Source organism: Nomascus leucogenys, chromosome 10 (genome assembly GCF_006542625.1).
Source record: "Nomascus leucogenys isolate Asia chromosome 10, Asia_NLE_v1, whole genome shotgun sequence".
Lineage (NCBI taxonomy): Eukaryota > Metazoa > Chordata > Mammalia > Primates > Hylobatidae > Nomascus > Nomascus leucogenys.
In genome coordinates this window covers 52,687,356-52,712,447 of record NC_044390.1, presented here as the reverse complement: position 1 = coordinate 52,712,447, position 25,092 = coordinate 52,687,356, and the positions used below count along the sequence as shown (strand labels likewise).

Here is a 25,092-nt window from a genome sequence, read left to right as displayed (position 1 = left end):
CCTGTGTTCCTGAGGTGCTGGATGTGACCCCAAACATCCCACTTCCATCATCCTAAAAGGTGCAAGAGGCTTAGCCATGTCTCTTCCTCGACCACAGCTGAGATCCGAGGAGACCCATCCTCAGTTCACCTCAAGGCTGCGTCTGCATAGCCTGGCTAATGTTCTGAAGCCAGTGTGAGTCGCTCCCCTTCCCAGGGACCCCAGGAAGCCAAGGTGGAGCCTCAGGAACCTCCATGGGTGAAGCGGGGGTGGAAGGCAAACAGGGCCATCGCACCTGCTCCAATGCCCGGGTGTTTCTCAACAGCAGGCTCCACTCGCCAGCACCACATTCCAGATGGCCTAGCCTCCAACCCCAGGGAGGGGCACTGCAGGTCACAGACGGAAGCCTGATGGTCCGAGACGTGAAGCCCGTCGCCCGGAGGCGCAGGTGGAGAGTGGCAGGCAGCTGATTCACACTGAGGCCCGCCAGGCTCTGGCAGGCACGTGTAGATTCCTTCCCCAGGCCTTGAGTCCACAAATCGTCTGCAGCCGAAGCCTGAATCCACTGTGCCAGGCCCCACGGCCTGTGGGTCGGCAGACAGTGAAGGAGGGCCTGGGCTCCATGCTGAGCCCACCTCTCAACCCTGGACAGTCAGGGCCATGCCCAGAAATGCATCCATGGCCCCCTAAGCTTGTTCTAATCCAGGAAGCCCTGGCTCTCAGGCAGGTTCTGAACCTGGGAGAGACCCCGGGAAGGGCTCTTCCTTGCCAGTCCCAATCCCAGTCTCCATGCTCTGGCCCATCCCACCCACACAAGACCATCTGCGGAGACCACTGGTAAAGACATGACATCGGGGCGGCACGCACCTGCTGGAGGAGGCCATCCAGCGCGTCCTTGTCCGCCTGCGTCAGGCCATCCTTCTGCAGTCGCAGCAGCAGCTCGGCCTTGCGGTAGGGCCGTAGCGCCAGGAGGTGCAGCACTCGGTCACGGAAGGGCCTCTGGGACACCGCGCTGCCCCCACTCACGCCACTGGCACCACTCTTCCTGATGGCACTCGCCAAGTTGATGGGGGTTGCCCGCTTCCGGGAGGGCACTGCGTCTGTCGCACCTGGGGCCGGTTTCCGAAACTGAACCTTCTTGCCTGCAACAAGAATCCAAGCTTTAGGGAACAGAGAGGGCGCTGCCGTGTCCTAAGCCAGTGCTGCTGAGCAGGTGCCCAAAGGTTTGAGACTATGGACAGTGCTGGCAGCAGGCACCACACCAACCACAGCAAAGGCCAGCTTGCTCCTTGGGGACCCTGGGCGGCCAAGAGCGCCACCTGCCGCCCACGGCTGGCACCTGCAGGGCACCCAGCCTCAGAAGTGGGAGGTGCAGGCAGCAGAACTGTGTTACAACCTTAACTTACTTCACAGGTGACCTAAATCCTGGACAGCAAAATCACCTGATCACTCTGGTGGTGTGTGTGTGTGTGTGTGTGTGTGTGTGTGTTCGGGGTGGGCGGGGGGCGAGGATTGTTTTGTTTTTTGAGAGAGGATCCTGCTCTGTCACTCAGGCTGGAGTGTAGTACAATCATGGCTCAATGCAGCCCCAAACTCCTGGGCTCAAGCGATCCTCCCACCTCAGCCTCTGGAGTAGCTGGGACCACAGGTACGCACCACCATGCTTGGCTAATTTATTTTTTATTATTTGTAGAGATGGCGTCTCACTATGCTGCCCAGACTGGTCTCAAACTCATGGGCCCAAAGGACCCTCTTGCCTCAGCTTCCCAAAGTGCTGGAATCGATTATAGACCAGAGCCATCCTGCCCACCCTGAGGCTGGGGCTGTTTGTAAACCCTTCTGATGTTAAACTGGGGGTCCCTGAACTGCAAGAGGCAGTCACTCCCAAGCCTGCACTTCAGAGTCCTATGCTGGCCCCCTGTGGCTGCCATTTTTGTTTTTCTAAAGTCAATAAAGATGTCGGAGCCACTTTCGGCAGCTGCTCTGAAGACCCTGGGGTGCAAGTGGCACCTCAGCCTTAGGCCTGGTCAAGCTCTTCTCTGGCAGGCATGGCTGTGCCCAGAGCCCTGGGGAGCGCAGGTTCCCCTCTATCCCCGACGAAGAGACATGGGCAGGGTCCAGCATGCTGCTCCCCTGCTCTGTCCTGAACGATGATGCCCTGGCATCCTTGGGAACAGGGTCGGCCAAGCAAGCTCAACAGTGCCTCAAATCCTTCCCCGCAAAGCTCTTCATAACAACATCACTCTGATCTTATCTCTCAAAATCTGATCTGTCAAATTAATCCAGAAAGCCTTGCTTTCAGAATACCCAGGGCCAGCGCTCATACCTCTGGGGTCTGCTCAGTGGGGTCCTGACAGCAGGGCCGGACTCACCCATATAGGGCCAGGCTGATTGACAAGGAGGAGGAGCAACCTGAGGGGGGCACTGTGAAACAGAGGAACATGCACATTCACATCTTTTTTTTTTTTTTTTTTTTGAGACAGAGTCTCACTCTGTTGCCCAGGCTGGAGTGCAGTGGCGCAATCTCAGCTCACTGCAACCTCCGCCTTCCAGGTTCAAGCGATTCTCCTGCCTCAGCCTCCCGAGTAGCTTGGACTCCAGGTGCACGCCACCACACCTGGCTAATTTTTGTATTTTTAGTAGAGGCAGGGTTTCACCATATTGGCCAGGCTGGTCTCGAACTCCTGACCTCGTGATCTCCCTGCCTTGGCCTCTCAAAGTGCTGGGATTACAGGTGTGAGCCACTGCATCTGGCCACATTCACATCTTAACAGACAGCGTCCCCTACCAGAACATAAACTGTTTCAAAAACCCTCACTGGGCCAGGGGCGGTGGCTCACACCTGTAATCCCAGCACTTTGGGAGGCTGAGGCGGGCGGATCATGAGGTCAGGAGATCGAGACCTGGCTAACACAGTGAAACCCCGTCTCTACAAAAAATACAAAAAAAAAAAAAAAATTAGCCAGGCGTGGTGGCGGGCACCTGTAGTCCCAGCTACTCGGGAGGCTGAGGTAGGAGAATTGCATGAACCTGGGAGGCGGCGGAGCTTACACTGAGCCGAGATTGCGCCACTGCACTCCAGCCTGGGCGACAGAGCAAGACTCCATCTCAAAAAAAAAAAACCCTCGCTGTACCCAAAGTGGTGTGCTAAGATACACTTCTGATCAAGTTTTTGGCTGAAGGACCCATAGATTTATTAACATGTATATGGGGCCAGGTGCGCTGACTCATGCCTGTAATCCCAGCATTGTGGGAGGCCCAGGCGAAAGGATCATTTGAGCCCAGGAGTCAAGAGACCAGCCTGGGCAACATAGCAAGGCTCTGTCTCTACAAAAAATCTAAAAGTTTGCCATGTGTGGTGGCACACACCTGTGGTCCCAGCTACTCTGGAGGCTGAGGTAGGATCACTTGAGCCCAGGTGTTTGAGGCTGCAGTGAGCTATGATTGTGCCACCGCACTCCAGCCTGAGTGACAGAGAAAGGTCCTGTCTTTAAAAAAAGAAAAAACAAAAAACAAAACACGTGTACAGCTGTCTCTTCAACTGTTCTCCCCACAGCAGCCCTGTGCTTGGGGCTTACAGCCCAGGGCCTCAACATCATGGACAACCCGGGCTCCCTGGCCATACAACACGTCCACCCGGGCTCAGTGTTGACCAGGAGGACCAACCCCTGCACCCACATCTGGGGTTTCATTCAGAGGGAATCCCTCTGCTCAGCAAAGGGAAATCACGTGCTTTCTTCAGAAGGAGGAGAGAGAGGAATTGAAATGCTCCCGCCTTTTCTTAAAGATAAAACTCAAAAAGCCATCAAGGCTGTCGTCTGCTCTGAGCCATCTCCCTCCTCCCTGAAGCCCGGCACCCTACTCCCGCCGTAATGAGTTCCCTTGACTCCTGGAGCTCTGCCTGGACTAAGAGGTGGGGTGCTGCAGCTCTGTAAACAAACAGCACTTTGCTTCCCACTGTCAAGGCCTGTTGGCTTCTCAACTGCTGAAACCGTTTCCAAGTCGATGCTGAGCGGCCAGAGCTTTCCCGCAGTGCTGGGTCGCTGGCAACAGGGCCTGTGAGGCTCATTTCCTGCCTGTTGCCGGCTGTGGTGGCGTTGGGGAGGAGCTGACTGGTCAAGTGAGGGCGGGGGCAGCCTCCAGAGACAGACATGGGCCTTGCCCTAGGCTGCATGCCCATCTTCGGGGAGCCTGTTGGTCTCCCTGACAGGTGAAGGTCCCCAAGGCTGCAGCCTGAAAGCAGGGACCACCAACTCACAGCTCCTGGAGCTCTCAGGCCCCTTTGTCCACCTCAGGCTTCACAACGCAGCAGCTGCCACAACCCAACCCCCTACCCCTCACATAACCCCCAGGCCCATGTGGCCATACCTCTCTTCCCAACCCAGACTTTGGTCCAGGCACGTCCTGCTCAGGGACCGACTCCTCAGTTGACCCATCATTTCTGTGCAGGGCACAGCCAGTGCCCAGCCTGGACAGGCCCCAAATGCCTCCTGACACTGGCAGCTGCCCGGCCGCCCTACAGCCCTGCCAAACCCGCTGCTCACCCAGGTAGCGGCCTCCAGCCTTGATGACAATGGCACTTCGGCTCCGCGTCTCCTCCTCTGCCTGGGCCATGCTCTGCCGCGCCTTCTGGTAGGAGTCGTCGGTGGCACACACCGTGATCTTGTCCTGTATGCTGCCCAGGCAGTCCAGGTGGATGTCCCCATGACTGCAAGACAAGGCCAGGAGCTGGGGTCAGCAGCTGGGACAATGCAGGGAGGATCCGTTGAGGGCCCATGCCCCCAGCCCGCCACCTGGCCTGGAAAATGGGCTCTGTCTGCACTGTCTCAGGCAACACGGTTTCAATGGGGCACATCTCAACCCTGGGCCAGAGGTGGCAGGGTGACCTCAAGAGCCGGCGGGTGCTCTGGGGTGGGGCGGTGCCTCACCTGGAGATGTACTGCTGGATGCAGTCGAAGCTGCCCTGGGGGTTGTCACGGCCGATGTTGGAGAGGTAGAAGGAGAACGTCCGCGTCTCTGCGGGGCAGTCCGGCTGGGGGATGGAGATGTGCTGTGTGGAGGGAGGGGGGTGTCACCAGGAGGTCCTCGGCAGGACGGGCCCCAGCCTGCATCTCCTGCACGAGTCCCCACAGTGCAACCCTCACAACGGGAATCTGTTGGCTGGCCCCTTTCCCTAAAACACACCCCTGCTCTTCTGCCAGTGACGGGACGGGCAGCCCATCCTCAGCAACACACACTGCGTAGAGAGGGGACTCAGGCACCTATGTGGGTGGGCATGGGGCCAGAGGCCGTTTTCAGCAGCAACAGCCCTGCTGTCTGAGGACAGTGCTCAGCACCTGCCCAGATGCAGGGCCCCCACCCCAATCGTGTGACCCCTGGAAAGTGGCTTGTCTGGACCATGACTCACTTTCCCCACCACCAAATGGACAGACCTGGCCTGGGACACCCTATGAGGTAAAATGCAACAAGAGGGGCTTGGGCAGCCACCCGCAACTCTGGCGCCCCTCCTTGGCGACCCCGTCTCAGCATCCCCCCACAAAGGACAGGGACTCCACGTGAGTCTCCATTTGCTGCAGCTGTGAATCAGGTAGGCTTGTGTCCCAGGGGTTCACAGATCAGAAGCACTGGCCCCCGACAAGCCTGTCATGGGTCACACCAGCCTGACTTTGGCTGTGTCCCTGCAGCCCAGCTGGGCAAAGCTCCGACCCTGCCTGGGAGGACGGACGGCCAGGGGCAGGCAGGCGGATGGACGGACTATGCTGGTCCCGGCCAGGCTCAGTGCAGGGCGGCATCGCATCAGAGGCCATTGCATTCTAGGCTGACTCCAGACCCTCTGTCAACAGAGGTGGCCCTTCCTAAACTAATGCCTGGGCTTTGGCATGAGCTCCTCACAGTTAGACTGACACATGAAGGGCGCTCAAATAGTCCACAAGAAGGGGACAACATGGGGGGAGCCCTCAGGTCTTGTCCCCTGGCTGCAGCACCCCCTTGGCACCCAAGCCCCGTCTCCTCCTCTGTGACACCATGAGCGCGGGAGAGACTGTGGCTGAATCTCCTGCCCCCTTGCCCCTGCCGAGCTGCCTCATACGCCCATGGGAGGCTTTGCCTGCCTGTGCCCCACCTGTGAGACAGAGGACGGGGCTCCTGCCACCAGGCACGTGGAGGAACACCAATCCCTGGCCCTGCTGTGTGGCCTTGGCTGGGACTTGTCCCCTGGGGTAGTGTTTGGACCCACAAGGGAAGCCATGGCTGCACCCAGCCCAGTGCCAGTCCCTGCTCCCAAGACAAGAACAGTTCCTGGGTTCGGCCACTTCGGGCAGGAAGAGTCTGGTCTGGGCTTGCAGGCAGTCCCTGTACCAGCCAGTCTGCCCGGCCTGCAGACCCTTCTCCAGAGGCCCATCCTGCCCCTCCCCCAGGCTGAACACTGCCCCAGGAAAAAAGCCGTCCCATCTGCTGGGGTCTGCCCAGCATCCCCTCTCAGCCTCGAACATGTCCCCCTAAGGCAGGCGCCCTTGTCCCTGTCATGCTGACACAGAAACACAAGCTGAGGGGTCAGGGCCCAGTGTGCTGGTGGAGGGTGAGGCCAAAGTCCATTGTGGGCCCACCACGCCAGGCCACACCTGAACACAAACACACATCTCTATCAGGGTCAGAGAAGGCAGAAACGGCCTGCACTCAGCATCGGAGAAATCACACACATATAGCTCTGATGATTCACCCTCGGGCAGAGAAACCCTCTCCACCCCCCCCACCACACAACCACACACACAAACACAACCCCTCCACACACAATCTCCCCACACACAACCCCCCACAACCACACAATCCCCCCCACACACACACAACCTCCCCACACACAACCCACACACAACCACACAACCATACACACACAATACCCCACACACAGCGCCACACATACAACCTCCCCCCGACAGCACCACACACACAACCTCCCACACAAACACAACTCACACACACAACCCACACATGCACAACCCCCCACACACAGCCACACACAAACCACTACACACAACCACACACACCACACACATACACAACCCCCACAGCCACACAAACACAACCCACACATAACCACACACACAACCACAACCCACACAAACCCCCCCACACACAAACACAATCCATACACACAGAAACACAACCTCCCACACACAAACACAACAACACACCCCCTGAAGCCTCTGTCAGAGCGATGTGGGCGACCGTGGCCATCCAGATCTGTCCTGCTCCGACACCACTGAGGTGTTTTTTCACCCAACACACACAGGTGCCACCCTGCCCTGCCTGCACCTCCCTTCCCAGATGTGACTTTTATTCTCATTCTTACAAGTAACTAGAAACATGCTGCTGGGATGAGGGAAGCTCAAGTTTCTGAGAGGCTCTGTGGTGGCCAGGTGCACAGGTGACATGGTGACCCAGAATGAGCCAGCCAGGGAAGCTGGGGACCACACATCCAGGGAAACCAAAAGGAGTGGCTGTGGGAACCTGAGCCCGGCCTGGGTGGCTCTCCCGCCCTCCTCTGTCGTCTCTTTAACCCCCACTGCCCCTGTGGTCCTGGCCTGAGGCCCAAGTTGCCAGTGGCTTCCGCCCCGCAGTGACTGAGGGCTGGGCACTCTCACGTGCAGCCCTGTCCCAGGAAAACCCCAGCTCCACCCAGGTGGGCAGGACTCATTCTGTCACTGTGGCTTCAGGGGAGATGCCACTCAGCAGAGAGCTGGCAGTGAGACCAGGCCACTGCCAGCTGGAGAGGTGGGGAATCTCACACGGCAAGGCCCACCCTCTATGCCTCCATGGGAGGGTGTGTGCACTAACTGTGGCCGGGGGCAGCTGTACACCCAGTCAGCACTGACAGGGCCCCTGCCTGAGCCTGCCCAGCAACCTTGCTTCTCTGTCGGTAGAGGCTTCACAGTGGCCCTTCATCCTGCTTGGATCTTTTCCACACAGGCGTAGACATCTGCCCCGCAAACTCCATCCTAGAAGCAGGGGCCAGGTGCAGAGCCCAGGGCCAAGTGTGCAGCTGTGGTGGGGAGTAGGGGCTGCATGAAGGGGGGCACTCTGTTTACAGAGCTGCAGCCTCAAAGCTGATGCTCAGGAGAGTGTCGTGCTGCTGGTGACAACGGGAAGACACACAGAGGGCATGGCGATTGGCGTCCTTCAGGATGCGGGGGTGAGAAGGTGGGGAGAGTGTTAGGAAAGGTTTCCCGGAGCCAGACACCGAGGTTCTCACAGGCCTTGCCTCCCCTAGCACACACAGCGCTATGGAGCCCTCCGATTAATGGGCTGTTTTGCTGCTGGTTAATGGTTACCAGTCCGGGACCGTGGGGAAGCCAGCGGGATGGGAGCAGCCCAGGAATGTGACCACTTTCTCTGCACTAGCCAAGAGCTTGCCCGGGTTCTGGGACAAGGTTTGAAACGCAGCCCCTGCTCGGCCTTCTGAACGGGGTCTTGGTTGCTCCTTGGGGGCTGCTCATGGGCCCAGTGACCCACGTACCATTGGGCTGCCATGGGGCCCTCAGATGGCCCACGCACAGCAGGTCTGGGTATGTCTGAGGTCAGCCCCGGCTCCAGGTTATGGGGGGTGGGGAGGAGTTGCCATAAACCTAAGCACTAGTCCATGCTCACAGACACAGAGCCCAGGCCACAGGGGCTCATCCCAGGCGCTTCCGCAGGGCCCAAAGGCCCACTGCCCTTCCCGCTGACCTGACCATGGCCACCAGGGGGCGTTGCTTCCACCACCGCTCAAGTCACTGCCAGAGTCCATTCATCTCTTCCCTTTGAAATCCATCCCAAATTGGGGCCTGCTGCACTCCCCACCTGACCCCCTAAAATCTGCATGGCCTCTTTTACAGTGCAGGTGGGGAGGAGGAAGGTTCTGAAGAACCTTGGGGTGGGGGTGCAGAGCAAAATGGTTGAGAAAAACAAGGAAAAACACTCGCTATTCTGGGAAGTTAAAAAAAAAAAAAGGATGGGGTGTACAGGGGTTCATGCCTGGAATCCCAACATTTTGGAAGGCCAAGGCAGGCAGATCGCTTGGGCCCAGAAGTTCAAGACCAGCCTGGGCAACACAGTGAGACCCTGTCTCTACAAAAAAAAAAAAAAATTAACTGGGCATGGTGGCGCACGCTTGTAGTCCCAGCTACTCAGGAGGCTTGAGCCTGGGAGGTCATGGCTGCAGTAAGCCGTGATTGTACCACAGCATTCCAGCCTGGGAGACAGAGCATCTCTAAAACAAAAACAGAAATAAGAACATGAGCTAGGTGGCCCCAGGTGCTATCCATACAACACACACAGGAGCCCAAATAACGGACCGACCAGGTTCTCTCTGGCCTGGGAGGTTTCCAGGCCAGAAATGTTTTTTTTTTTTTTTTTTTTTTTTTTTTTTTTTTTTTTTTGAGACGGAGTCTCACTCTGTCACCCAGGTTGGAGTACAGTGGCACGATCTCAGCTCACTGCAAGCTCTGCCTCCCGGGTTCACACCATTCTCCTGCCTCAGCCTCCCGAGTAGCTGGGACTACAGGTGCCCGCCATCACGCCTGGCTAATTTTTTGTATTTTTAGTAGAGACAGGGTTTCACTGTGTTAGCCAGGATGGTCTCGATCTCCTGACCTTGTGATCCGCCCACCTTGGCCTCCCAAAGTGCTGGGATTACATGTGTGAGCCACCGTTCCCGGCCTCAGAAATGTTTTCTACATTATTTTTATTTCCCACAGAACTCTCAGAATAAGATATATTGTTCTTTGTAAACAGAGTCATGACCCAGTGGCTGAATACAACCTCTAGGAGGGAGGCAGCCCCTTTGGCCTAGTGGGAGCCTCACCTCCTCAGCCCCAAGCCAAGGGCACTTTCTAAGTACCTGCTTCCACTCCAGGAGCCACGCACACCATGGCCAGCCGGAGAAGAGCCATGTGCTGTGCCCACCTAGGGTCCCTGACTGCTCAGCCTCTGCACATGGATGGCTCCCAATTTAGGCATTTTTAGATTGTTTCTAAATTTTCTGTGTCACAAACAACACAGCAACATGCACTCCGTGTGGCTAAATCTTTGAGCACATTACACTGGTTACTCCTAAAGAATTGATTCCTAGCTGCCAAGACACTGCTGTGTCTTTGCTTGGTAGAGACAAGCCCTGCCAAACCTCCTTCTAGAAACGGCCATACAGGTCCTCCCTCGGCGCACAGAAGTCTTGACACCTGGAACATCCCTGGACACCAACTGCTCCTTTCCTTTTTTCTTTTTTTAGACGGAGTCTCACTCTGTTGCCCAGGCTGGTGTGCAGTGGCACGACCTCGGGTCACTGCAACCTCCGCCTCCTCCCGGGTTCAAGCGATTTTCCTGCCTCAGGCTCCCAAGTAGCTGGAATTCCAAGTGCACGCCACCACACCTGGCTAAATTTTTTGTATTTTTAGTAGAGATGGGATTTCACCACGTTGGCCATGCTGGTCTTGAACTCCTGACCTCACGTGATCCACCTGCCTCAGCCTCCCAAAGTGTTAGGATTACAGGCTAGAGCCCCCGCACCCAGCCCTAATTTTTGTATTTTTAGTGGAGACAGGGTTTCACCACGTTATCCAGGCCAGTCTCGAACTCCGGTGACCTCAGATGATCTGCCCACCTCGGCCTCCCAAAGTACTGGGATCACAAGCATGAGCCATCACACCCAGCCCCCCTCTTTTTTTTTTAATCATCACCTGGGACTTTGCTGGAGTTCACAGCTGGGGCCAGCAAGGTGTGGGTTTCTTTTCCCCTTTGGAGTCTACTGGCCTCTCTAGGGTTAAATCCTAGGAGGAATCCCCAGACCACTGAGACCCAGGTCAGACCCATTCTGGGTCTGGGAAAGGGCAGAGGCTCTAGACACAAGCGTGGACAAGGGAAATGCCATGACGCCAAGAACTCTGCTCTGGGGCAGGACACACCACAGCAGGCCCAGCTTTCTCGGGGAATCAGCAAATGCCATGAAGCGACTCTGACGAATCTGCCTGCGCAGGGGAAGGGAGAGGTGCACCTGGCCATCATGAGGGCACCTGTTGCACAGGCAGGGAGGTGGCTGGGCGAGATCAGACCCCCACCCCAGAAGCACGTAGGCCGAGACCCTATGCTGGCCACGGTGCACCCACCTAAGAGGAGAGGCGCATGAGGGGCTGAGCTCGTTCTGTGCTGCAGGAAGGATACTGGTTCTCCTGACCTCAAGTTCAACCTGCAGATGCCCTCGAGGTGGACAAGGAAGGTGATGAACAGAGGGAGAAACATGGCCAAGGTCCCTAAGTCACAAAATCTCCAGCTCGAGTCCAGTGGGCCCGTGGGGAATGGGTCCCTGCATCCCACACAGGACCCTGAACATCCAATCAGCACGTGTACCTACCTGATGACAACCTAAGAGTAGTCCCTCCAGCCCCAAGACCCAGACAGTGAACCGCAGGAGCTTGGGCGATGCTGGCTGACTGGATCCATGAAGGAACACCCTCCAGGGGGCGTTCCGACAACGATGAGCCCAGTGCAGGCTCTGTGGCAGGTTGCTGGCAGCATGGCCCAGGACCAAGAGCCCCAAAGCTAACAGCCCACTAAAGTGAAGCAGCTGGCCAGGCAAGGTGGCTCCCGCCTGTAATCCCAGCACTTTGGGAGGCTGAGGTGGGTGGATCACCTGAGGTCAAGAGTTCGAGACCAGCCTGGCCAACATGGCAAAACCCTGTCTCTAGGAGGTTAGCCCTGTAGCCACCCCAGTGGGGTCAGTGACTGGGGCCCCCGCTACACATGTTCTTAGGCTCCAAGTCAAGGCACATGGCATGCTGCACGCAAGGATACCACTGTGTGCTTCGGCCATGGCCAGGCTACAGTGTGTCATCTGACAGGCTTGCTGAGATGGAGGTTGGGGATGAGGGGCCCCCCTACTGCTCAGGTTGGGTGGAGGGGCATGGGTGGTCAGGCAGCAGCGGAAGGCACAGAGTGACTGCTGTAGAACACCAGAGGGCACTGTGGGGCTGCTCTGGCAGCAAGCCCAGGCCAGCCCGCCCCTGCCCCCAACCTCTGACCCCTGAGAGAATGTCCTGGGGAAGGTAAAAAGCAGGTGGCCAAAGGGTGACCACAAGACCCAACTGGAGCTGATGGAAGTGTGGGGTTGCGTCAACTGGCTAGGCTGCAGCCCCTGGGGATTCGTTATTCCATGACATCCCATCTAGGGGTGCCCTGGAGGTACTCTGTGGACATGGTTACCATCCACAACCCAGACACTGAAGGCAAGTAAAGGAGATGACCCTCGATGGTCTGGGTGGCCCCATCGAATCAGCCCAAGGCCTTAAGAGGGAAACGGGTTTGGCAGGAGGAGAAAGAAACTCTGCCTGAGGACTGCTCCATCAGCTCCTACTGGGAGTCTGCAGCCAGCCCTGAGGGTTACAGACTCCCCAGCCCACAGTCGTCTGAGCCCACTGCTTGCAATGCATCTTTTTATCAGCACACACAGACATATGTCTCCTAGAGGCTCCATGTCTCTGCGGAACCCTGGGCTACACCTGGAAGCCCACGGATCATCATGTCCATATCCCCACACCCAGCTGTGCGGCACTCTCAGGCTGTGGACAGAAACTGATTTAGGTACAACATGGTAACTCTAAAAGAAAAAAAAAAAGGCCGGGTGCGGTGGCTCACGCTTGTAATCCCAGCACTTTGGGAGGCCGAGGCGGGCGGATCACGAGGTCAGGAGATCGAGACCACGGTGAAACCCTGTCTCTACTAAAAATATAAAAAAATCAGCCGGGCGTGGTGGCGGGCGCCTGTAGTCCCAGCTACTCGGAGAGGCTGAGGCAGGAGAATGGCGTGAACCCGGGAGGCGGAGCTTGCAGTGAGCCGAGATTGCGCCACTGCACTCCAGCCTGGGTGGCAGAGCGAGACTCCGCCTCAAAAAAAAAAAAAAAAAGTTGGGTGCAGTGGCTTGCACCTGTAATTCTAGCACTTTGGGAGGCCAAGGTGGGAGGATCATTTGAGCCCAGAAGTTCAAGACCAGCCTGGACAACATAATGAGACTCCATCTTTAGAAAAATAAAAATAAAATTTGCCTGGCATGGTGGTGTACACCAGTAGTCCCAACTACTTGAGAACTTGAGGTGGGAGGATCCCTTGAGCCCATGAGTTCAAAGCTGAAGTAAGCTATGATTGTGCCACTGCACTCCAGCCTCGGCAACAGAGAGACTCATCTCTTAAAAAACAAAACAAGGCCAGGCGTGGTGGCTCACCCGTAATCCCAGCACTTTGGGAGGCTGCAGCAGGTGGATCACCTGAGGTCAGGAGTTTGAGACCAGCCTGGCCAACATGGTGAAACCCTATCTCTACTAAAAGTACAAAACTTAGCCAGGCATGGTGGCAGGCATCTGTAATCTCAGCTACTTGGGAGGCTGAGGCAGGAGAATTACTTGAATCCAGGAGGCCAAAGTTGCAGTGAGCCGAGATTGCACCACTACACTCCAGCCTAGATGCAGGGGAACCTGCAATAAAGGCTAGAAGAAAAATCAAACCATTCTAAGGCATACTGGGTGGGTTGGGGGAGATGAAGAGTCCTAAAACAGGGGGTCAAGGAAGGTAGACCACTCACCCTTTCTCTCACTCACCTGATTTTTCTATAAGATGGTCATTTAGAAGAAAACATATTTCAAAAAATGAGGGTGATGAGTTTCTATGAACCTCTCTCCCAACCAAAATCCAGACAAATGTCCATGGTCCTTGTGTGCCCTAATGCAGCAGTCCCCTACCTTTTTGGCACTAGGGACTCGTTTCGTGGAAGACAATTTTTCTTTTTCTTTTTTTTTTTTTTTTTGAGACAGTTTCGCTCTTGTTGCCCAGGCAGTAGTGCGATGGCGCGATCTCGGCTCACTGCAACCTCCACCTCCCAGGTTCAAGCAATTCTGCCTCAGCCTCCTGAGTAGCTAAGATTATAGGCATGTGCCACCACGCCCAGCTAATTTTGTATTTTTAGTAGAGACGGGTTTCTCTACGTTGGTCAGGCTGGTCTCAAACTCCAGATCTCTCAGGTGATCTGCCCGCCTCGGCCTCCCAAAGTCCTGGGATTATAGGTGTGAGCCACCACACCCGGCCAGAAAACAATTTTTCTATGGATGCTGGAAGGGGGATGGGAAGCCATAGGGGAGGATGGTTTCAGGCTGAAACTGATCCACCTCAGATCAGGCATTAGATTCTCATAAGGAGCACGCAACCTAGATCCCTGGCATGCACAGTTCACAATAGGGTTCACGCTCCTGTAAGCATCTAATAACACGCTCAGCTGACAGGAGGCAGAGCTCAGGTGGTCGTGCTCACTCACCCACAGCTCACCTCCTGCTGTGTGGGCAGTTCCTAACCAGTCCAGGGCTGGGGGTTGGGGGCCCCTGCCCTATCAGACTGGAAGCCAGGTGCACATCACTGCATGAAGGGGACCACTGGGAGAGGAGAGCCACCCATCGCCCAGGCAGCCTGTGATGGGCACCAGACACGTCCTGGTGTGGCCCGAGCCAAAGGGCTATCCTGGGGGCCTAGATCCCAGCCTTGCATGGTGGCAGACAGGGCCCAAACACTGCCATGAGCTGCTGCTGTACCCAGCGAGCAAGGACAGACCTGAGACTATACCAGTCCCAAGATTCCAAATATGAATGATTAAGACAAAAACTCACCCCTTGGCTTCCTTGAAATCGGATAGACGGCCTCAGTGAAACAGAATCCTACAAAAAAAAAAAAAAAAAAAAGGTGAGAGGAACGTCAATAAAGACACTGGGAAACCCAAAGACTCCCTCCCCAGGTATAGAAGGAGCAGGGTGAAGATGGTGTTCTCAGGAGAGGGGAAAGGAAATGCACACACTCTGAAAATTATAGGCAAGGTCACCGGAGCAGGGTTTTAGAAGGATCAGTAGGAGTTCCTCAGATGGACAGAGGGCTGGGGCCACATGACAGGTAAGAATGGGGCCTCCAGACACAGGCAACAGGCTGGCAGCGGGCCCAGGATGCAGGGGCGGGGAGTGTGCCATCCTTGGAAGCCACCACCAGCCTGTGAATCCACCGGGAGAGAAGAGCAAGGCTCAAGGTGCTCACAGCCCTGCTAGGAAAAAGCAAAGACAGGTCAGGGTTGACCCTGGATCATGACTCTTCCAAGGACCCATACAGGCAAAAGCAGCCCCCCTCCACTCTCACAGCCTCCCTCCACTCTCACAGCCCCAGATGACCCCCTGAAACCACAAACCAGGCTAAGTCCTGTTTCACAAACACTGGCTTTTAACAACCAGGTGGTTGAGCACTGTCTATCAGAGCAGGTGCGGTGGGGCCACCTTGGAGCCTGGGGTGGGAGCCTGAGGCTTGCACAGCTCCACCACACGGCCTTGCGGCAGCCACATGGCTTCTGGGCAGCTGGTCACTGAGCTTGGAGCAGTGGAATTTCCAAGGAAAAAATATACAAAAGAGCTCAAAATAAATACTGACGCTTCAGCTATTCAGAGACCAGCCTTCTGGCAGTATCTGAAAAAGAACTGGGATCCAGAGGAGGACTACACCTCTGCATCTTCTTCCCTCTTCCCAACCTGGGGCCCTAAGCATAGATCTCAGTGTCCCAGATGCTACCCCACAGCGTAGCCCTGGCTGGTCACCATGATTCTCGGTCCCTAAACCCACCCCTGCACCACCTGGCCCCACTGCCCCATTCAGGTCCAGCTCACTGAGATGCCCTCCCACCCAGGCCTTGCTCCTGTCCTCATAGTACCCCGTCCTGGGCTCCGTCTCCACTGCTCAGGTCTCACTCCCTCCCACCCTGGTCTGCCCATAGCTCTCCCCAGAGGGCAAAGCACTACTTGAGTCTGGAGAGGCCTGTCGGAAGACCCGGGGTAAACAGAACAGCTCTACACCTGGGACAGTATCAGAGACAACACCTACCCCATGGGTCAGCCCAGGGTCCGCCCTCTGGAGCCACTCAGCACTGTTCCAGGACTCCAGCTTGAGGTGGCAGAGGGCCCTCCAACTGCTCGCATCCAGTGCCCATCAGCTGGGTACAGGAGCTGCTAGGAGCAGTGGAAGCCGCCTGGGACATAAGAGATGGCTGGCCTCTCAGCACCTGCTCCATGTGTGCCCTGAGCCATAGGTCTGCTTGGCCAGCTTAGACCACGCAGCCGTATACATATGACATGCATAGTGCCCAGAGTGGGAGGCACCGAGTGCCTCACTTTGGTCTACCAGGAGCCCCCTTCTTTGCCAAGACTCTCCAAGGATTTTGCCAAGACTCCCCAAGGCTTCTGCTGTTTAGGGGAGAACAGAGGGATGGTGCCCCTGCACGCTAACATCACCCAGGCCGTGATGCCCCAGAAACTGCCCCATGCTTCTCAAGCACGCCACCCCTCAACAAGTACACAGGCCCACTCCACAGCAAGCACAATTCACTGTGCAAGCCACCACTGTCCATGGTGCAACACATCCACGGCCCACTCCCTTGTCCTGCTCCAAGACCAGGAAACAGCTGCTGCAGTCACAAGGGCCACTGTGCTGCTGTGACAAGGGGGGCTTGTCTAGAGCAACTCGGGAAGGGCTGGCCCTGTACCCCAAAACACGACTCAACCACCAGCCTGTGCTGCTACTGCAGAGAACAGGGGACCTCGGCCTGGCTGGGACCTTGGGGAAGCAGCACCTGAGTGACCTCTGCTTCGAATTTGGTTAAACAGGCCAGGTGCGGTGGTTCACGCCTGTAATCCCAGCACTTTGGGAGGCCGAGGTGGGCGGATCACTTGACGTCAGGAGTTCGAGACCAGTTTGGCCAACATGATGAAACCCCCGTCTCTACTAAAAATACAAAAATTAGCTGGGCGTGGCGGTGGGTGCCTGTAATCCCAACTACTCCGGAGGCTGAGGCAGGAGAATCACTTCAACCCAGGAAGTGGAGGTTGCAGTGAGCTGAGATTGTACCACAGCACTCCAGCCTGGGCAACAGAGTGAGATCCTGTCTCGACAACAGCAACAAAAAAGAATTTGGTTAAACACAGACATGAAAAAGAGACCTGCAGGGACCAATAAAGGTGTGAAAAGACACCGGATGCCATTACTCATCAAGGAAATGCAAACTGTAACCATAGTGACCTAGATTGATAGCCATAAAAATATTTAAAAAAATAAAAAAAACATAACCACACTGAGATAGCTCTGTACCCATCAGAGCAGCTAATCTAAAAGAGGCTGACAAGAGCAAGTGTTGGCGAGGACCCAGAACCTCTGCCATCGTGGGTGGGAATGGACAAGGCTCAGCCACTGTGGAAGCCACCTGGCAGTTTTCTAAAAGGTTAAACAAAGGGTTAAAACACACCCAGCAATTCCACTCCCGGGTATACACCCACAAAAACACACTTCCGTACAAAAACTTACACCTGAACATTTATAGCAGAATTATTTAGAGTATCCAAAAAGCGGCAGTAGCCCAAATGTCCGTCAACTGGTGGAGAGAGAATCAAACGATGGAATACGGAGGACCATGCCAAGTGAAAGAAGGCTGCATGTCATGCCACATGCTGTATGACTCCATTTCTATAAATCCCCAGGAAAGGCAAAACCAAAGAGACAAAAAGCCGACCAGCAGGTGTCCAGGGCTGGAGGTGGGAGTGGGGAGTGGCTGCAGCCGGGCGAAGGTAGAGGGTCAAAACTCACAAGATGGGACGTTTTACAGGATGTTCGCTACACCTTCCCAACTGCCCTTGAGCTCACAGGGGTCGTCTTTGTTGACTCAGGGCACAGGAGCAACATTCTCTGACACACACACGGCGAGTTCTGGAACAGGCGGAGGAGAGTCCTGTCCTTTAACCATTTTCAATGCACGAGTGAAAAGGAACTGGCGTAAGACACAAGAACCATACGGAGCAAAGGAAGCACCAAGGCAGAATGGTCCGGCCCACCCCACTCAGGGAGCCCCCAAAAACTCATGGCACCAGTCCTCACAGGTCCAGGGAACACATGACCAAGGCCAGGTGGGAAGGGTGTTCTGGAGGAGGGAGCAGCAGGGGACTGGAGCAGGGACTCAGTGCAGCGGCTGCAGAGAGCAGGTGGGGCCCGTCTCTCGCGGTGCAAATCTCTGCAGAGAGGTCGGCCCGGGGCTAACACAAGCACCCTGTCTACTGTCCATGCGAGGCCTCTGCATGTGCAGCTGTGAGCCAGGGATGAGGGCTCAGAAAACAGTGATGATGCTGAGGCCAGTTAGGGTGACAAGGGACAGGAACCAGTTAGGGTGTACAACCCCCCAAGGAACTGTGCCTGGGCAGCCCCAGCTGTGCAAGGCTGAGGGTGACAGGCCTTGAACACACTGGCCCTCCCACCCACCCCGTGGCTCTACGCTCCCTGTGGGCCATGCCATCCAGTGAGGCATTTAACCAGGTTCTGGTAGCTGACTGTCAGGCGGGTTACCTGCAAGACTCCTTTCTTGCCAAGTTGCTTATCCCCCAAGGGTATGGAGAACAAGACTTCATGCCTCAGAGGAGAAGGGCTGAGGGGCCAGAGCCAGCCTTTCTCTATAACCTCAAGTGCCTGTCCCCATGAGAGGTGGCCATCACCGTGGCTGGGCTCCCAGCCACTCTGGCTCACACTGTATCCCCACCCTCCAGCAGGAGACCAGGCCCTTGTTAACAACAGAGCAATTCACTCCTAACATCACACATGCATGAGGGTGACAGACACAGGACGCATCCAGCCATTAACAGATATGGGCACTAAGGCTAACTCCTGTCTAAATCATGGCCAGCCCTGTGCGGACCATCGGGCAGGGACCCACCTCATAAGAACGCCACGTGGCATCTACAAGCAGAACCCTACAGACATGTGAAGCAGCAGGAAAACGAGACCCCTAAGCCAGGGGGAAAATGAGTCAGCACAAAGACGTGGGAAGCACAGAGATGCTGACTGAACAGACAGGGGCTCTGGGACGGCTACTGTGAACTTGGAATGCTCCACGCCTAAAGGAAAACAGCTGAAGAGGAAGACGTACAGGTATTGTGAGAGAGCCACGAGGGGCTTCTGGAGCTGAGACCCGGAGGATCGGAATGAAACGGCCACTAGGTGGAAGTCACAGCAGGCACCACAGAAGAAAAGGGCAGCGAACTTGAAGACAAAGCCACAGGAGCCACCTAGATGAATCCCACAGAAAGAAGCCTACAGGAAACGAACACCACCTCGGTGACCTGTGGACGACAGCAGGGGATCCCACGTGCAAGTAACTGGAGTCCTGAGGGCGGGCGGGGGATCTGAGAAAAGAGTGGCCAGGGATTCCCAAATGTAACAAATGCTATAAATCCACAGACCCAAGAAGCCTCGTCAGCCCCTAGCAGGAAAACTACCAGGTCGTAGCGCATCATGAGCAAATCAGCACAGCCACAATAGTCGCCCCAAGTGCCGAGGTGCTGACACTGCACATCAGGAGCCAGCCCCAAGACTGGGAGGGCATCTTCAAAGTGCTAAGGGAGAAACACTGCCAGACCACAATTCCATGCCCAGTGAAAAGAGAAAGGGAAACAAAGATTCGCTCAAACGCTGAGAGAATCTTCTGTCAGCAGCTGGCCTGCACTGTGAGGAAGGTTCTAGAAGTTCTTCAGAAGGAGGGAGAGTGACCCTAGATGGACCTGTGGATTTGCAGAGGATGACGGGGGCACAGTGAGCATGCATGAATAGAAAAGGCTTTTTTCTCATGATGTTTCTGCAAAAGATCATTCAAGGCATAAATTACAGTAGTGAGGCTGGGGTTTTGAATGTTGGGTGCTAAATAGATGGTGATGAGAACACAAGGACGGGGTTGGGGGGATGAGTAAAAACACAGAAAGCAGCTGGGGTGCAGTGCCCTGACAAGCCAATCAAGGACCCAGGAGGTGGGTGTCGGCTGCAGACAGGCAGAGCCAGCTAGGTCCCTTCACGGTGGGACCAGCTGTCACCCTCTGTGCTCACCAGCCTGGTCTGGTGGGGATGTCTGACAGCGCGTGGCCCGCCGCACCCTCTTCTGGCTGCTCCCTCCAGAGCCAACATTCCTGGTGTCAAGGCTGAACTCTTGTCAGGGGGCTAAGCGCCTCGTTACCTCATCTATGCAGCAGGACAGAGGATCGGGAACAGACCGTGGCACAGGTGGTTTCCCTGCTGCCTTAGAAGCTTTGGGGTTGGCCTCAGGCCACATTAATTAAGTAACGGGGTAACTCAGTAGCACATGACACCTGCAGGGTGCTGCCCATCTCATACCCAAGAACACCTGGCAGGAGAGAGCCATGCCTCAGGCCACCGCCTGCCCAGTCTCTGTAGACCCTCTGAGGGGTCGTCACCCCCACTGCAGGGTCAGAGGTGACAACCTTCCCTTGGCCCCACACTGGCTGACAAGTCCTCTCAGGCCCTCGAGTGGCAGAAATCCATCTTTCATTACCCAGTTTGAGGTATGGAACTGGTAGCTCCTGAGATACAAAGTCACCCCTGCTGCTGTAGTTCAGGCCAGGGCCCCAGGTGGGAGTTGGGGAGCCTGGTAGGGCCACCACAGCTGGCCTGACACAGTCAGCAGGTCAGCTGGGTCTTCAAGGCTGGGCAGGCAGGCACTGAGCTGTGCTGAGGCTGGTGCTCCCCAGACCCAACTGGACTTCAGACCCTGACTCGGAGAACAGACCTCAACACAGCAGGGCAGTGATGCCTGCGCCCTGCGGTCACTTGGCCTGGGCACCCACTGTGGCTGCTGAATACAGACTGGGAGACTCCTGCAGGCAGCTCCCCCTCAATGAGGACACTCCTGTAAAGACAGCAATGCCTTTGGGAGAAGGGTCGAGGGTGCAGGGCCTGGGAGGCAGCGAGAGCCCTCAATGCTGAGACAGAGGAAAGGGTGAGGAGGAACCTCTCCAGGGCCAGAATCCCCTGATCCTCTCCCCTCCGGCAAAGAGCACTTCCGGGGATGAAGCAACAGGAAGTGGCTTACGAAATCCACCTCCAGGCTGAGTGACCAGTTTACAGGAAGTGTGGTGGGTGAATCTTCCCCAGGGCACGAGGCAACGTCTGGAGCCATTTCTGGTCCTCACCACTGGGGGCGGGGACAGTCCCCACCATCTGGCTCGGGGGAGGCCAGGGATGCTGCTCAGCACACTGCAGGCAACACAGAACCTCCTGCCCCAAATGTCAAGCAGTGCAGGGGCCGAGAAGCCCTGGGCTGACCCTGCCACGGGAAGCGACCATCAGAGCAGAAAGCAGAAAAATCTATGAGAAAAAAGACCTGCTCTCTTCAACAAATATAAAATATAAATGGAAAAGTTACGGGTGAATAAGAAGATATCTATGATTGTTGGCCAGGCACGGTAGCTCACGCCTATAATCACAGCATTTTGGGAGGCTGGGGCAGGTGGACTGCTTGAGGTCAGGAGTTCAAGACCAGCCTGACCAACATGGTGAAACCCCATCTCTACTAAAAATACAAAAATTAGCCAGGCGTGGTGGCATACGCCTATAATCCTAGCTACTCGGGAGCCTGAGGCAGGAGAACTGCTTGAACCTGGGAGGCGGAGGTTGCAGTGAGCTGAGATCATGCCACTGCACTCCAGCCTGGGCGACAGAGTGAGACTTCATCTCAAAAAAAAAATATATCTAGGATTGTTTTAAAGACTCTCCAGCAAAGATAAAAACTAGGGAGAGGGCACAGTGAAGAGATGAGACACACAGACAGATGGACGGGGCCCAATCTGGCCAGGTCCCAGGACACCTGCTACCAGCCTGGGGACAATGAGGCCCAAGGCAGCAGGTGTCAAGGCTGCCCCAAAGACACACGATCCTTCCCACCACCCTCCAAAAGCACCCACTCAGCAGAAGTGCCCACTCTCCCCAGGCAGCACGTTCTCCCTGCTGTCTAACTGGGCAAGGCCTGCCACCCCACCCCCGATGCAGGAAATGACAGAAAGGAAGGCATCTGTTCCTTCTTCAGAAGTCCATCTTGCTGACTCTCCCAAGCACCAGTGTCAGCACACACGTCCTGATCTTACAGAGCTGGGTCACCCTGCCAAGCCACAGCGTGTGGTCCAGCAGAGGTAAGGTGAAGTCCCAGGAAGAGCCCTGGACGGTGACCTCCCCACAACAGGCCCCCCCTTTCCAGTAAAGCACAAATGATTGGGAAACGCTATTCAAGAGACTTCCTGGCAGGACTAGAGCAGGACACTGAGGCCACGGAGAGTTTAGACAGTGACTGAGTGGGGCTGTCTCCATGAACTACAAAACAAAGGAAGATCTGCCCAGTGGGCTTGGTTGGCTCAGGGACGAGCTAGGGAACTTGGACAGACACACTGTGGGCCTCACTGGTTGCCGCCTAGGGAGCCAGGTGGCCACGGTCAGGGCAGAGCAGGGGGCAGGACCCACGGCAGCTCCTCTGCCAGCCTGGGAGGACAGGTGGTGTGTTCAGCAGGCCGGGTGGGCCTGTAAGAGCAGGAAAGGGACTCCAACTGGCTACAAGCCAAGTGTAATTCAGTGGCCGGCATAGCAAGTATTTTTTTTCTTTCTTTCTTTCTTTCTTCCTTTTTGGAGATAGGCTCTCACTCTGTCACCCAGGCTAGAGTGTAGTGGTGTGAACACGGCTCACTGTAGCCACCTAGGCTCAGGTGATCCTCCTGCCTCAGCTCCCGAGTAGCTGGGACCATAGGTGCACACCAACACACCTGGCTAATTTTTCTATTTTCTGTAGAGATAGGGTTTTGCTATGTTGCCCAGGCTGGACTTGAACTCCTAGGTTCAAGCAACTCGACAGACTCAGCCTCCCAAAGTGCCAGGATTACAGGTGTGAGCCACCGCACCCAGCCCACAGCAGATATTTCTATCTACATTTACAAAGGTGCATAGAAAGCTTATGGGAAAGGGTTTTTCAGAAATCTTGTAGACAAAAATATGCAGATTGCCCAAAACCATGGCCTCCACACACTCCACGCACTTTGCTTGCTTTTCCCGGGAGAGCACGCTGAGCAGGCCACCTTCCTTTCTGCCCAGTTTCCCGTGTCCCCACTTGGAGCCTGACCCTCCCCGCACCCTCAGCAATCCTGGATCTGTTTTTTTTGTCCCTATGGTTTTGCCTTTCCAGAAAGTCTTATCAATGGAATCACACAAGATGAGTTTCCCGTGGTCCTTGCAACAAATGAGCACAAACTTGTGGCTTAAAACAACAGAAATTGGTTCTCTCACAGACTGGGGGCCAGAAGTCTGAAATCCAAGTGTCAGCAGGCTTCCTCCTTTTGGCGGCTCTAGGGGTGGACCTTTCCTGGCCTCTTCACCTGCTGCAGGCTCAGGCACTCCCTGGCTTGTGGCCACATCACCCTAATCTCTGCCCACTGGGGTCATGCAGCCTTCAAGTCCTCTTCTGTCTGCATCAAATCTGTCCCTCTCTTACCAGGACACTTGTGATGACAAACAGGGACCACCCAGATAATGCAGGGTGACCTCCCCATCTCAAGATCCTTAACTTAATCTCATCTGCAAAGTCCCTTTTTCCACAGAAGGTTACACTCACAGGTTCCTGGAATCTGCTGTGGCCATGATTCAGCCAACCACCTACGCAGCATGACGCCTTTGAGATCCATCCTGTGTGTTGTCCCACTGTAGAAATACGCCACCTTCCTGTGCATCCATTTGCTGGATGAAGGACGCAGGTTGTTTCCAGTCTGGAGAATTAATGAATCAAGCAGCTATAAATACTCATGGACAGGTTTTTCTGTGGACGTGTTTTCATTTCACTTGGTGAACACCCAGGAGCCTGACTGCTGGGTTACAGAGTAGGTATACATTTAATTTAATATGAAACTGCCAGGCTGGCTCCCAAAGTGGCTGTACCATTTTGTACTGCCGCTGGCAGTGAATGAGAGTTCCTGTTGCTCCCCATCCACGTCAACATTTAGTGCTGTCAGCTTCTTTAAAATGTCAGCCATTCTGGTAGGTGTGTGGTGCAGTGCAGCTCGTGGAGGTTCATGTTTGGGTTTCCCTGCTGATTAAGCATGTTGAGCATCTTTTTACAGGCTAATGCACCATTCTTCTAGCTTCAGTGGTGAAGCTGTCCAAATCTTTATCCCATTTTTAAAAATTGGGTCATTTTCTTACTAAGTTTTGAGGGTTTTTTATATACAAGAGCTTTATCAGATAAATTTTACATTTTTCTCCTAGTCCATGGCTTGTCTTTTCATTCTTTTTTTTTTTTTTTTTTTTTTGAGACAGAGTCTCGCTCTGTCACCTAGGCTGAAGTGCAGTGGTGTCATCTCAGCTCACTGCAACCTCCGCCTCCTGGGCTGAAGCGATTCTCCTGCCTCTGCCTCTGCCTCTGCCTCCCAAATAGCTGGGACTACATGCGCGTGCTACCACACCCAGCTAATTTTTTTGTATTTTTAGTCGAGACGGGTTTTCACCATGTTGGCCAGGCTGATCTCAAACTCCTGACCTCAAGTGATTTCGGCCTCCCAAAGTGCTGGGATTACAGGCTTGAGCCACTGTGCCTGGATTGTCTTTCCATTCTCTTAACAGTATCTCTCAAAATACAGAAGTTCTTATTTTTGATGAAGTGGAATTTTTCAATTTTTTTCTTTTATGGGTTGGTCTTAATTTTGTGTCTTAGTTCCTCCCATCTTTTTGGTTGTTGTTGTTGTTGTTGCTGTTGTATTGAGACAGGGCCTCACTCTGTTGCCCAGGCAATGGGCAGTGGCACTATCACAGCTCACTGCAGCCACAGTCTCCTTGGGCTCAAGAATCCTCCCAGCTTATCCCCAAGTAGCTGGGACTACAGGCATATGCCACCATGCCCAGCTACATTGTTTTTTTAACTCTTTTGTAGAGATGGGGGTCTCCCTGTGTTGCCCAGGCTGGTCTCAAACTCCTGGGCTCAAGCAATCCTCTCACCTCAACTTCTCAAAGTGCTGGGATTGTAAGCGTGAGCCATCACACTCCCATCTTTTTTTAAATAGCTCTATTTTAGGAAAATCCTCCAAACTGCCATTCTTTACCAACTCCCCTCTCCCCTCCCAAACTAGCAGCTCCGGGTAACTCCTGCATACATCCATGGCCGCCACAGCCCCCAGTGAACAGTCTCTCAGATTCCTTTGTCTGCATGCACCCTGGGTCATGACGACAGAT

The 25,092-nt window shown here is 55.1% G+C and overlaps 1 protein-coding gene across 1 annotated transcript in view; it reads right to left on the bottom strand.

The window, feature by feature from the left end:
* ELL (elongation factor for RNA polymerase II) overlaps positions 1-25,092 on the bottom strand; it is an 83,892-nt gene that overhangs the window by 18,184 nt on the left and 40,616 nt on the right. Inside the window, exons 2-5 of the mRNA XM_030820416.1 lie at positions 14,652-14,699; positions 4,908-5,029; positions 4,524-4,687; positions 847-1,121 (exon numbers count right to left, since the gene is read on the bottom strand). Coding sequence (XP_030676276.1) covers positions 847-1,121; positions 4,524-4,687; positions 4,908-5,029; positions 14,652-14,699 — 609 coding nt within the window. The remainder of the gene's footprint in view (positions 1-846; positions 1,122-4,523; positions 4,688-4,907; positions 5,030-14,651; positions 14,700-25,092) is intronic.